Source organism: Rhinichthys klamathensis, unplaced genomic scaffold, assembly GCF_029890125.1.
Source record: "Rhinichthys klamathensis goyatoka isolate OS25496 unplaced genomic scaffold, OSU_Roscu_1.1 h1tg000032l_1, whole genome shotgun sequence".
In the NCBI taxonomy this organism is placed as follows: Eukaryota; Metazoa; Chordata; class Actinopteri; order Cypriniformes; family Leuciscidae; genus Rhinichthys; species Rhinichthys klamathensis.
Genome location: NW_026606581.1, coordinates 3,492,308 through 3,506,064, shown reverse-complemented (window position 1 = coordinate 3,506,064; position 13,757 = coordinate 3,492,308). Strand labels below are relative to the sequence as shown.

The window sequence follows — 13,757 nt, the reverse complement described above, 5'->3', positions numbered from 1 at the left end:
GTAGGGGCCGTTCTAATCTCTAGAGGCAGGGTGTTCCAGAGTCGTGGCCCTGCCACCGCAAATGCACAAATAATATCAATATATTATTGTTATATTGATCATTTTTGACACAGCATTGATCAAAAGTCACAGTAAAGACTTTTACATTGTTAAAAAAAAAATATATCTATTTCAAATTTCTATCCATCACAGAAATTTTCATGGTTTCCACAAAAATATTAATCAGCACAAGAATTTTAAACTAATAATAATTTCAATTGTTACTTGAGCACCAATCAGGATATCAGAATGATTTCTGAAGGATCATGTGACACTGAAGACTGGAGTAATGATGCTGAAAATTCAGCTTTGCTGGCACAGGAATATATTCCATTTTAAAATGTAATCAAATAGAAAAAAGTTATTTTAAATTGCAATAATATTACTGTTTTTACTGAAGCCTTGGTGAGCTTAAGAGACTTCTTTCAACCCCAACCCCTTCGACCCCAAGCTGTCCCTTGTACATTTGGGTCTCCTTGGCAGGAAAAGGTATAAAAACCCTTGTTCTGGGCCATATAACGTAAACCTTGTGGTATGAAAACCGACAAATTGTAACTACAACAAATCTAAAATTACATCATATGTACTGATGCAGCGTCTAGACGAGAACAAATCAATAGGATATAAAAGTTTTACTGCAGAATACTTGATATTTGACTACAGAGGACAAAGGATTGAAGGTGCCTTCATAATGTCAAATGGCATAATGTCTTACTGTGCTTCCTGTTGTATGTGGTGGCAGACGGCCGGTAGGGAAAACAAATGATATAAAGGCCTAATTTAGATAGGGAGGAAATAAAATCGTTGACAAAGAAGAGTTTATTTTAACTGAATCAAATGATTGCTGAGGGTCATATGTTGGAGGGCATGTCAAAAAATTGATTTTCAACTCGGACTATGTATTTCTGTGACCTTGGGAAAACTATAGCTCTTATTCTGTTTTCCACTCTCAAGACTCATACGTTTATGCATTCTATAGATCTTCAAAGGTGTTCTCGTGATTGAACACCACACAGCGTTTTCAATCCTTCAAGCCTACTATTACATCTGCAAACAAATTATAGAACTGTTGCAACAGTAGAAAAAAGGATGAGGGGGGTGTGAAAGTGTTAAGTCAAATAGATGTTTGGGAAAAACACATATTTACACACAGAATCTGAAACTTTTTTATTCAGTTTTGTCCGTAAGACTGTCAAGGGAAGAACACAGAAGCATTGTTCATATCACAGTGTGGCTGCAGCTGGAATCTAGGACAATAAACTGATAATGCTCCAGCTTCAAGCCAGGCCTTCAACCCACTCCAACTGTCCCATAAATACTTCATTTCACTTCATTAGTTTTAACCTTGACCTTCGAAGGCGTAATTTCAATAGGCCATGGGGCAGACAGCTCTGTTTGATAACTGATAATCATATTTCAGATTCTATGAACATGAGAAGATGCAATCATGTGAACCAGAGGTAGGGAATGAGCAGCGGAAATGTTTATCACGACTACAGCAAGGCAACATACTGTATCCAACATCAGCTGAAGCCTTTCAGAAATAAGATTCTCTTCAGTTACAGAGCAGTTTCTTTAAAAAGACTGCAGCTTTTATAGGATTCGTATAAAACATCCACCATCTTCAAAAATCCCACTGAATTACCGTCTCAGTGTTCAACATTTAAAATTGAAAGACGTTGTAAAAAAAAATATATATATATATATAATTAAATGATCTTCCGGTGAGGAGGTGCATAACAGGGTGACTGTGAAGGCAATGGGAGCAAACTCTTTTTTGTAGAGTCATAAAGCTTTCAAATTACAGATGGGACTTTCTATAAGAAACTGAATACATGTGACCTAACGTGATATTTTGAGAAAATAATTGTGAATTTTATCATTTTATATGTAGACCTATATACAATTTTTATTTCGTCAATATTGCTCAATATTTTTTTTTTTTGCCAATATTTGTCCATAATTTAGATTACCTTTGGTAACACGTTAACACATGTAGCAAAAAGTTTTCCGTTGCGTTTTAGAATTTTTTTTGCGTATACAGATGACAACGTTGTCAAAATGATCCCGTTCACGCAGATTCACGAAAATGACTTAAAAAAGCTGTATTACGCATGCCAGGCCAGTAGTTGGCGATGTCACTTTGTAAAGAAACACTACTCGTCTGCGCACATACGGATTCTTCTACGAAAGATGTAAATAATGCGTCTCTGCTGGTAGTAGTAGTGGTGAAGTAAATCTACTTTATAAATTCATTATCTTGAGCAGTACAAACACAGTCCTGGGGTCCGTTCTTCATACCTCACATAATACATCTAAGATGGTTTGACTAACACAGTCTCATCCCAAGACGTCATATGACTGACGCTTTTGACCATACGTCAACATCCGACGTTTTGGGGTACCCTTTAACGTCAGTTAGATGACGATCCTAGGGCGTCATCTAACTGACGCTTTACCTTTAGCGTCAGTTAGATGACGCGGGTAGGTTTAGGTCTGGGGTAGGGTTAGGATTAGATAGCGTCATCTAACTGACGTTAAAGGGTACCCTAAAACGTCGGATGTTGACGTATGGTCAAAAGCGTCAGTCATATGACGTCTTGGGATGAGACTGGGCTGGTTTGACAGATGGCAGATCTTTTAATCGTGATAACTGATCTCTAGATAATTTGGTTCTTCAAACGAATTTGGATTAAGTTGTCTGAGATTATTTGTGATCTTGTGTTCAATGGAAAGGGCAGATTATCGATACTCGAACCCATGATCAGCAATGCAGCGATTGGCTGATGGCAAGACAGCAACTTAATGACATCATATTAAAAAACAACATCATACACCTGACGAAAAACTTGACGAATTTCTGAACCTTTATAAGAAAACAGCCAAACAACCAAATATAAAAGTTATAATTGCTAAATGAAATATGTACTGTTTGTTGCATGATTCCCAATGATTTCCATGATTTCTAGTATTTGTACAGGCTTTACATTTTTATTTCAAATTTGTAATGAGCAGTTCATTTAATTTGACCTTTGAAGTAGATTTGTTATGTGACAGCAAGTTTGACAGCACAGCAGACAGCATTTTCAAAAGTGTTTTTAAGCATTCAGTGTTTTGCTGCCAAGTCACAGGTAGTTTGGTGAGCACATATTTAGTTGGTTCGGTAAGCATATATTTAGATTGCCCTCCTCTTTTCACTTTTTCTACATTGCAGACATTATATAACCAGACAACCTTTGCTTCAGTTTTACGGTATACTTAACTTACGCCCACCTATAGGCGCACATTCCAATATGAAATGTTCAAACCACTCGAGCTGCGACAAATGTGACTTTCCTGAAGATAATTGGCTGCATTAGGTTTTGTAGGGAAACCAAAATGATTTTTTTTTTTTTTTTATGAACCACTGTGCTCAACAGGGAACTGTGGAAAGCAATGAAAAGAACATAATGAGCTATGTATATAAAAGAGAATCATAATTGTGTCTCCTAAAAGTCTTTTCATGTGGGAATAAAGTGTGCATCACATGATTAAAACACAAAATGAGGGGAAATTAGTACAACACAATAGCGTCAGCAGGGACGGGATTGACAAAAGCTCCCAATACGTTATATATTCACTCCGGTACACTGCTTACTCAGTGATTACATAATGAAGGTCGCGTAATTGTTTCGGTTCACTTCTACTGTAAAGATCACTTTTGATTACAGACAGTTGTCTCCTTTCTAGATGCCTCGCAAGACAGTGACTGGTTTTATAGTTTATATTTATGGCTTCCCAATTGGCTGATTTTATTATCAGTAATTTTCAGAGCAGTCAAACACATTTACTGTAGTTTAAGAAAAATTGATTAGCACCTTACCTCCCGCATAATATTTCCTCTGTCAGGGCTATTTTAATTAAGAGGTGTGTACTGTAGGTGTACATACTGTAACTACATGAAAATCTATAAACTTGTCTAGGAAATTAAGGACATTCACTCAAGAGGCCAGAACTGAACACTTTTTCATATAAAGGAAGACATAATTATTTGTGTGCTTGCATGCACAATACCAGTTCTGGTGAAACTAAACCTCAAGTAAGTTGTAGAACCTTAACCCTACTATTTTAGGAGGGAAAAAAAGAAAGAAAATAATAAATTCCGAAGCATTTACTAACCCTCATGAGGTTTCGAACCCATTTGCTGCAAGATGAAAGGAGATTTTTCGTGTACGAATCTTCACACAGCACTGTTCCATACAAGCCTTCATAGGGAGACATTTTTCAAGCTCTAAAAAAAACACAAGAAAGAACTGTAAATGCATCATAAAAGTGGCCCTTATGGCATGTGTGCCATATTCAAAGTCTTTTGAAGCCATATGATTTGTTTTTAACGATTCCAGTTCCTTTTAAAGTCGGCATGAAATGGAATTTGCGATAGTCTTTTCTTCCTTATTGTGACGTATATCAGAGTGAAATGGCTTCTTGAACAAATAAAAGTGCAGGGATCAGAGATGAGATGTCGCTGCAAAAGGTTATTTTAATTAAAGATTATGATGGCACATGTATAAAAAAAATGCTGCATGTGCAGTGCACTGATCAAATTATTTATAATAAACATTGCAATATTTCATAAAAAAGAAGAATTGTCCATTTTGATTTCATGGTGACTTTAACGGTTCCATTAGTGGTTCTTTTAATAGGCCTACTTGTTAGGAATATATATTTGTGAATAATTATTTAAATTCCCTTGTCAAATGATGGTACAGTATAATGTCAATGATGAATAAATGTAAAACAATTCTTGAAAAGGGTGTATTTATAAATGTGTGATTCACTTTTCATAGTCTTTGAATAAGTGCATCTTTACACATTGTCATATGAACAACTAGTCTGTAATTACACTGAATTATGTATCACATTTAATTAGTTAGTTTAATTCATACACAAAAAAACATCTGAGTTATTCCTTCAGGAATCGGATTACTCTGGTTGCAATGCATATATTTGATTCATTAAAAATACATTTATGTTGTCTTATTTGGATCTTAATCTTATGTTGTAAAGATCTGCCAAAAAAAAAAATTGAAGAAAAAACAACAGCAGCATAAGGGTTTGGAACAAGCTGAGGGTGAATTTATTTTTTAGATGAATCAAAAGGATTATAAAGGTATGGAGGCGAGGCACTAAGACCCAGAGGACAGCATCCTCGCTCAAACTAAGATCATGGTTATCAAAGCTGCAACTTTTGCATCAGAGCCCTATAAAAAGCAAGAACCCTGCGACCGCCTATCAGTGAAACCTAAGAAAAACTCCCGCAGCGTACAGGCAAACTCTCAGCCTTTTAAAGATGACTCGAGTGTGGACGTGAAGCAAGAGCAGCACTGAAGACTGATGCAGGGATGTTCTCACACAACTTTTGGGATGCTTTATAGTGTGCAACTGTTGTGTTCGAAGCTTATTTTTATTTTTTTTATAGACCGAAGTTTGAGAATTAAAGAAGCAAAAATAAATCTTTGATTGTCACAGAACAAAAACACCAACGAGCGTTTGACTGAACCTGATGATAGAGCTGACAGAAATCATGAAGCGAAGAAAATATTGCTTTATTTTCAAAATATGAAAACATATGTCTTCAGGGATGGAGCGCAGCGACCATTTCAATTTCAAGCCAACACCTGCCCAATTCGAGGTTTTAAACAGCTCGACCGGCACAAATGTGACTTTAACACCTAAAACGGACGAAAACCAAGAAAGTTTCGCTTTCCAAGTCAGCTTGGCATCAGTTCTCGGTCTCATCACTATTGCAACGATATTAAGCAATGCATTTGTCATCGCCACCATTTCCCAGTCCAGAAAGCTCCAGACCCCGGCGAACTTCTTGATCGCGTCCCTGGCCGTCACGGACCTTCTGGTGTCGGTGCTCGTGATGCCCATTTGCGTGCTGTACACGGTCACTCGCGAGTGGACGCTCGGGCAGGTTATCTGTGACATCTGGCTGTCCTCAGATATAACCTGTTGCACCGCGTCCATACTTCACCTCTGCGTAATCGCCTTGGATCGATACTGGGCAATAACGGACGCGGTCGAGTACTCCAAGAAGCGCACCCAAGCGCGCGCCGCGGGGATGGTGGCCACCGCCTGGGTCATCGCCATCTCCATCTCCCTTCCGCCTTTCTTCTGGAGACAGGTGAAGGCAGGGGAGCTGACCACCTGCTCGGTCAACACGGACCACATCTTCTACACTATCTACTCCACTTTCGGAGCTTTCTACATCCCTACGCTGTTGCTCATCGCCCTGTACGGGCGGATTTACGTGGAGGCGAGGAAGCGCATTTTGAAGCAGTCTCCCAAAAAAGCGGGAAAAAGACTCACTTCGGCACATCTCAGCAGCAATTCACCCGCTTCGGTGGCTTCGACCTCTCCTTTGCATTGTGGAAGGCACGACCTCTGCTCGGACACTGGGTCTCTTGGCAGTGACAATCAAATTAGAGTAACAGTGTCCGATTCACTATTGGAGAAAAAGAGAATATCGGCTGCGCGCGAGAGGAAAGCCACCAAAACCCTGGGCGTTATTTTAGGAGCTTATATTGTGTGCTGGTTGCCGTTTTTCATTTACACATTGCTGGTTCCCCTCTGTCCATCCTGCTTTTCCGCAGAACTCTTTGACTTTTTCACATGGCTTGGCTACGTCAATTCACTGATCAATCCAATAATATACACCATGTCGAATGATGACTTTAAAAAAGCTTTTCACAAACTCATAAGCTTTAGATGTTGCAGACGATAGTAAAATAAATAAATATAGAGGATAATGGTCAGTCAGTCGGTCCTTAACGCAAGTGTTATCACGGCACTGTGTCGAATGCTTGATTCTGATGCTGCTATACGTTTTAAAGGGATGGTTGGTTCACCCACTAATGAAAATTATGTCATCATTCAACTAACCCTTATGTTGTTCCAACCGTGTGCGAGTTTCTTTCTTCTGTTGAACACAAAATAAGATATTTTGAAGAATGTCAGTAACAGTTGACGGTAGCCATGACGTCCATAGTAGGAGAAAGAAACTATGGAATGGCGTCAACTGTTTGATTACCAACATTTTTCAAAATATATTATTTTGTGTTCAACAGAAGAAATAAACCCATACAGGTTTGGAACAACATAAGGGTGAGTAAATGACACAAGTTTCATATTTGGGTAAACTATGCCTTTAAGGTGTTGATTGTTGCTCTTTAACCTGCAGGGCTATGTATGAAGCAGTTCCATGTCATTTGTCCCACATCACTTTGCCACATTATTAGTATTTTTTTCAAAGAGCTATACAGCATAGAATATTAAAAGAAGCATACAACAAATACCCGACCAAGCATATAAATGACAGACAATCCTGTTGACAAAATGACAATTTAGATTTTTTTTTATAAACTAATTCATCTAATAGCTTCCATGTTTGTAATTATGCTGTTGTTGCCTATTAACACGACCGAGAGCCGCAGCAGAGTAATCACATTCACACTCCCTCCCTCTTGCTGTCACGCACACAACCTTACTTACAGCAATGACTGCTTAGAGTCAGCCCAGTTCTAGTTCTACTACTTCGAATAGTGACCCTATTTTAATTAATAACAATGGCATGGGCTGTTTCTAAACAAGATAAATGAAAAAAATATATATATAATAATAATGTGTTTTAGGGATGAAAACTTGAAAAAAATGGAAAGTAACTTGGTAGCACATGGTATAAGCGAAACAACTGACTCCGGATCTTTGAATTATCAGGAATTCACGTCATGCCATATTATAATCCTAAATAATAATGACCGTCTGACTGCACATTATCACTTGTTACACGACTACTTAAATGAATAAATAAATAAATGGGTATTAAATAATTACTGAGTTGATATTTTATTAGTTTACTTGTAAAGATAGCAGAGAGACAAAACACAAGCACAGTAATGTAGGAAACAGGTTTCAGTCAATCAAGAATCTCAGAGAGCCATGTAATAATCTGTTAAGTGGGCCTCGTTTAACATAGTAGACGTAGGCTATATTACTTCAAACAGAATGTACAATGACTTTGGATTTCGTAACAATGCTTTGACAGCTTGTGGTCAACCAGTTGCTAATTAATAATGCAAAAATTGTGTAAAAAAAAAAAATCTTCATTGTCTTTATTCTTTATTAAATGTGCAATTAAATTGCTCTTATGTGGTCACTGCCTATTGCTGCTGACTGGTCCTAAACGTAATAAATAAGATGGGTAATCCATTTTCTTGTGCTCACATCCAGTACCTCTTTCTTCCTGTCTTATGGTTGATTAAACAGTGCGAATATGTGTTGCTTGACTAATGAAAACGAGCATATTAATGATTCATTTTTACACCTGTTCTTGCTATTTCTTCCCTTGTCCAAGCTCCCAAAAATGTGGGTGTTTTGGTCCTTCATTTCCACTCAATGAGCATTCTGAGATCAAACCAAGTAAGCAGTGGGAATTTATACTGAGGTCAAGTCTTCACTGTACAAACGGTGCATTGGACAGAGTTAAACTGACCGAGGCTCTTAAGATTTAGATATGAATTGAGACCTACTTCTAACCCAAATTGATTCACCTTCTGCTCAATATGCTCATAAGTCATATTATCTGTCACTCGACAGTATGAGAGATCACAGAGTAACTGAGAATGACACGTCTACCGCAGGAGGTGAGTAATACGTCAAAGACGCACCAGAACAGGGCAGAGGAGGAGATATCGACCTATTAAGCCCATATGGAGGTGACAGGGAAGGATCACTGCAAAGTCGCAGCATTTCATGAAAAGGCATGTTTGATATTTACCACAATTCTGCTTTTTTCACACTAAGCCTGTGCTTCCTTCAACCCTGTTTTCAATGTGAAGTCATGGTGGGTATTGATTTAGTTATCATGCTTCAAAACCTCCAACAGCAGAAAGTGAAATTGGGGACATATTTAAGCAGGGGGCCAATAGACTAGAAACTGACATATTTAATGCTTTTTTTGGACTTCCAGAGCGCAGACCCTTTTAATGCCTACGAATTTGATGTGATTTGAGTTTTAAAGACCTAATTTTGTACTATTACAGCTTGAATGCTTAACACCATGCAAACACCCGCAATAAGTGTATGCTGTCCTGTCAGAGCCGTTTAACAGTGAATCACAAATCAGCTCTCAGAAAGCAATGGTGATGGGAAAGCAAGCAACATGATGGCATAAATGTTTTTTTTTTTTTAAACATATTGGTCTTTTTTGAGTATGCTGATTAATATGTCTTTTATCATAAGTAGTATTAGTATAAAATGATTTGGAGGCTTGGAGGAGCCGTTAATTGTTTGTTTGCTGGTTTAATTAATTTGAATTTAATCTCTTGCCTTTGTCATTCATCTTTTCTTCTGAGCCCATTAAAAGTCGTAGGTTTAATACTATGCAAAATCAACCTTGCATTTCTGTCTTAAATTGTTGTTGTTAATGAATGTTTTTCTTTTCTTGTTTTTTTTTATAATTAAAATTGAAATATTTAGCTATAGCATATGACTCATCTGAAATAAAGTTTATTGAAGTTTACCCCCCCCATCCCATCCCATCCTTAATGTCCTCCAGGGATGGAACATTAATCACGAGCAAACAGAGAAGCACTCATTTGCAGGTATATGATGAACACTTGCCTTTGATAATATGTGACCTTGATATAATCAACATACAAATCATTCTGACATATGTTACACACATGGCCTGCATATACAGTATGTTTAAGCATGCCTTGCTGAAAATCCGTGCTAATTACCAGAAACAGTCATCAACCATTAAACTTGTGTTTTTAGCTTTTCTTGACATTGACCTTCATCATATTTACATCATTCTCTAAAGGTTTCATCTATGGGGGGTATTTTTTAATGTCCGCTATTAAACACCAACTGTTCCCTCACAATATAAACATGCCAAGCTGCTTTGCAATTACACTTTACCTTAATTGTGCTAAATGGACCATATGTATGCATGTAATGACGTTAACATGTGTTCTCATATACCACAGCTTAATGTTCAAATTAGTCTAACTGTGCATATTAACAGTGTTGTGTAATGTTGAGCAACTCATAATCAGATTACTCACCCTCATGTCGTTCCAAACCTGTATCACTGTCTCATGTGAAAACATAATTATTTTACAAAGTGGAGATTTTTGATTCATACGGAAATGTGCGATTTTCAGAAGAAGAAAAAAGTAAGCATGAAGGCCCACCTCTAAACCGTCAGTGGGGCATAAGCAAATAACACAAAAAACATACGAATGAGATCATAGAAAGTAGCCACCAATTTGCCAAAAATGTAATATACGTAATATCTTTCTTTCACTGAACACTAAGAAAGAAGTTTTGCAGAATGTCCTGGCTGCTCTTTTCTTTACAGTGGATATGAAAGATTAACTTTCAAAATAAGCTAAAGAAGGACAATAAAAGGTGACCATACAACTCATGTGCTACATTTCAGGTCAACCAGGGGTGCGTTTCCCGTACAACGACGTAACTCGATGCTTCACTACCATAGTACGATATATGCATAAGATATGCATAAGAAATGAGCAACTGAAAAAGAAATGTTGACTCCATGATCCAAAGGTTCAAAGAAAGTTATCTGGAGTTAAATATAAGGAAGACGAAGGAGTTGTTGTGTTGTGGGAGGTTTAGTTCATCACTATCTGAACCACTTAAGCTGGGGGGGGGGGGGGCAGGTAGTGGAACAAGTTGAGACCTTCACATATTTGGGCACTGAGATTGATAGGCATCTATCCTTTTCTCAACATGTGAATATCGTCTATAAGAAATCTTGAGAAGGTTGAAGAGTTTTAATGTTCGACAAAATATCATGATAACAGTGTATCACGCTCTTGTTGAATCAGTATTGACCTTCAATATTGCATCCTGGTTTAATTTTGTTTCTGCTAAAAATAAAAAATAAATTATCCAGGGTAATCAAACAGGCATCTAAAATTATTGGGGCCCCGCAGATTCAACTAGTAGAACTCTATAATTGTGCAGTAAAGAGGAAAGCAGACACCATTGTTACTGACCCCTCTAATCCTCTGTACAGCTCGTTTCAGGTACTACCATCAGGTTGCCGCTTTAGAGCTCCTTTGGCCAAAAAGAAAGCGTACAGGAACTCTTTTATTCCTACTGCTATTTCTATTTTAAATAAGACTAAAAAGTGTCATTAGTATATTGGGCTTGAGCCTTTATTGTTTTACATAGTGTAAGGCAGGCCTACTTTTTTCCTTGTAACAATTTTAAATTGTGATGTGTGTGTGATTGTATTGTGTATATGTGAGCCTTTTTAACCAAATACAAATTTCTATCACTGGTTGATAGATAATAAAGTTTTTTTGAATTTGAATTTGAATTTTTGTTTGAATTGATGCATCGTTGAAGAAATCAACTAGCTAGTCACGACTGTTTCCCGAAACCATATTGTCGCAAAGTGGTGTTCAACCACATTGACGTCACGCACGTGGTGGAGTAATAACTTATTTTAATGAAACTGTTTGAGATCGAATTAATGCTAGATGTTTTGATATAAATTACAGACATGACATCTGAGGAATATTCCCAATTTTTCTCAGTTCTTTCGCTTTATTTCCAGATTCAATCATAGGCTCGTTCTTACATAGTAGAGCACGTTCGCACATGCACAGTCTTCATAAATCTCTTGACAAACTCAAAGGATTTATTAAGTCCACATGTCATGCAATCTATAAACTATGCTTCTAACCACAGCTTGAGAGCTGTCGTTCCAACCACACAACTTTGCGATGCTGTTTGTGAATGTTCGCTGGAACGATGGTTTCGGGAAACACAGACTCGTTGAACTATGCTGATAACGACGGAACTTGCGACCATAGTTGGATAACGATGCTTTCGGGAAACGCACCCCAGAGCGGTGAATGTGATTTCACCAAGTACAATATGTTCCTGGATTCAACATCTTTGTAGATCCTGGAACAACATTCCAAACAACCAATCAGATTTGAGGGACAAGTTTACAGTTTATGCCAAGTTTAGGCTTACAACCGGGGTTAGGTGCTTCTACATCAGTGTTATTCACCTATCATTTCCCTCTGATTTTACGGATAACTTGTGGGTATAGGGTCAGGTTTAGGGGTAGGACTAGGAATATTGTTCCAGGATCAACAAAATATGTTGCTCCAGGAACATGTCTTACTTGGCAAAATCCCGGTGACCCATCTGAAGCCCTGCAATAGCTTGGTGTGAAGAACGTAACACCACTTACTAGACATTTCACTTTGAAAGTGTCGCAAAATGTGCAGGAGGCAACATAATATAATTTAGCAGAAATGTCGCCGCACAGGATTTTTTTTCTGATGAGCCTGGGATGAAAGAACTGATCTAAATCTCTTTCACGTTCATTTACATTCACAAATGGCATCAAGACACATTACGCCAAAGCTTAAAGGAACACGCCGACTTTTTGGGACTTTAGCTTATTCACCGTATCCCCCAGAGTTAGATAAGTCCATACATACCTTTTTCATCTGTATGGACTTTACAATTTACCTGGTCTCCCCTGTTTATTGTCGCAGCTCTTTACAATACAGCAAACACTCATGATTGTAAACTACGCTTTTACTATCTAGTAATTGCGGACTCTATTACTCCAACTCTGAACGAACTCTCTGCTCCTCACCACGGTGCGTCTCAAGTGCTGCGGTAATCACTCCGCCCAAGTAGCAGTGCTTCGCCTTCTGAGAATATAGTTCTCAATATTTATACGGTTAAAAGATGGCTGTGTCTCATATGACCTTGTTATTTGTACACTCTGTGACTATACAAATCACAACATGTAAATAGGAAAATGTTTGCGTTATTTTGTCACTTATTGGGATTAGTATGCTAGCTGGAGCCTTTTACATCCAGTCTTTGTGCTAAGCTAGGCTAGCGGTGGGTACGTCAGACAGAGTTACAGCACGCACGGAGATGAAAAAGGTCTTATCTAACTTTGGGGGATACGTGAATAAGCTAAAGTCCCAAAAAGTCGGAGTGTTCCTTTAAATATTGGTTGCTTCCTCACACAGGGCTTGAAACGATTATATTTTTAGAGCTATTACACTGACAAGAGTAAATGACAACAAAATTGTCATTTTTGGGTGAACTATCCCTTTAAGAACATGTGTCACTTTCCATTTCTCATACTCTCTGCTCAACAACAGCTACAGATCATGTCTGTACGACAATCATGCGTCATGCCATTTACATTCTTTACTAAATATATATTTTTCCCCCTGAGCATATCTGCTTACACAGTCGACATTTCACAGTTCAAACACCAAAACTGTCACTCACGGAAGGTTTTGTCCCTCTTTCCTGCATGCTTGGGTCTAGTTGTGCCTTTAATCCTGCGAAAAGAAAAATGCACCAGAACACTGCATTCAATGTCTGAGATGGTCCTTTGCAAAATACAAACTACTGCTCATTTTCTGCTCACTGAAGTAATAGTAATGCCTAAAAGTGTGCACTTTTTTTTTTTTTTTTTACCTTTTCTTTAAATGCCATTCCTTGAGACTGACAGATACCTATTAACTTGTTAGCGTGGCTTATTATCAGCCTAATTCTTCATGGCTTTATATCTTTTCTGCGTCTCTGCATTATTCACCTCAGGATTACTAATTAAGTAGGAAAATCACTATGTTCAAAAACAAGACATTATG

At 37.8% G+C, this 13,757-nt stretch overlaps 2 protein-coding genes across 3 annotated transcripts in view; one reads left to right on the top strand and one right to left on the bottom strand.

Moving 5' to 3' along the window:
• colec11 (collectin sub-family member 11) overlaps positions 1 to 13,757 on the bottom strand; it is a 69,576-nt gene that overhangs the window by 19,920 nt on the left and 35,899 nt on the right. For both annotated transcript variants that reach the window (XM_056245613.1, XM_056245614.1), the window contains exon 3: positions 13,393 to 13,445. The gene's annotated coding sequence lies outside the window, so the exon portion shown is untranslated. The remainder of the gene's footprint in view (positions 1 to 13,392; positions 13,446 to 13,757) is intronic.
• On the top strand, positions 5,278 to 6,882 carry htr1b (5-hydroxytryptamine (serotonin) receptor 1B). The gene has a single exon (XM_056245611.1). It carries the CDS (start codon positions 5,648 to 5,650, stop codon positions 6,806 to 6,808), a length of 1,161 nt encoding a protein of 386 aa, XP_056101586.1. The 5' UTR covers positions 5,278 to 5,647; the 3' UTR covers positions 6,809 to 6,882.

What these genes read in the sequence shown, in the direction of transcription:
- htr1b (XM_056245611.1), top strand. Translation starts at nt 5,648, where the DNA reads ATGTCTTCAGGGATGGAGCGCAGCGACCATTTCAATTTCAAGCCAACA.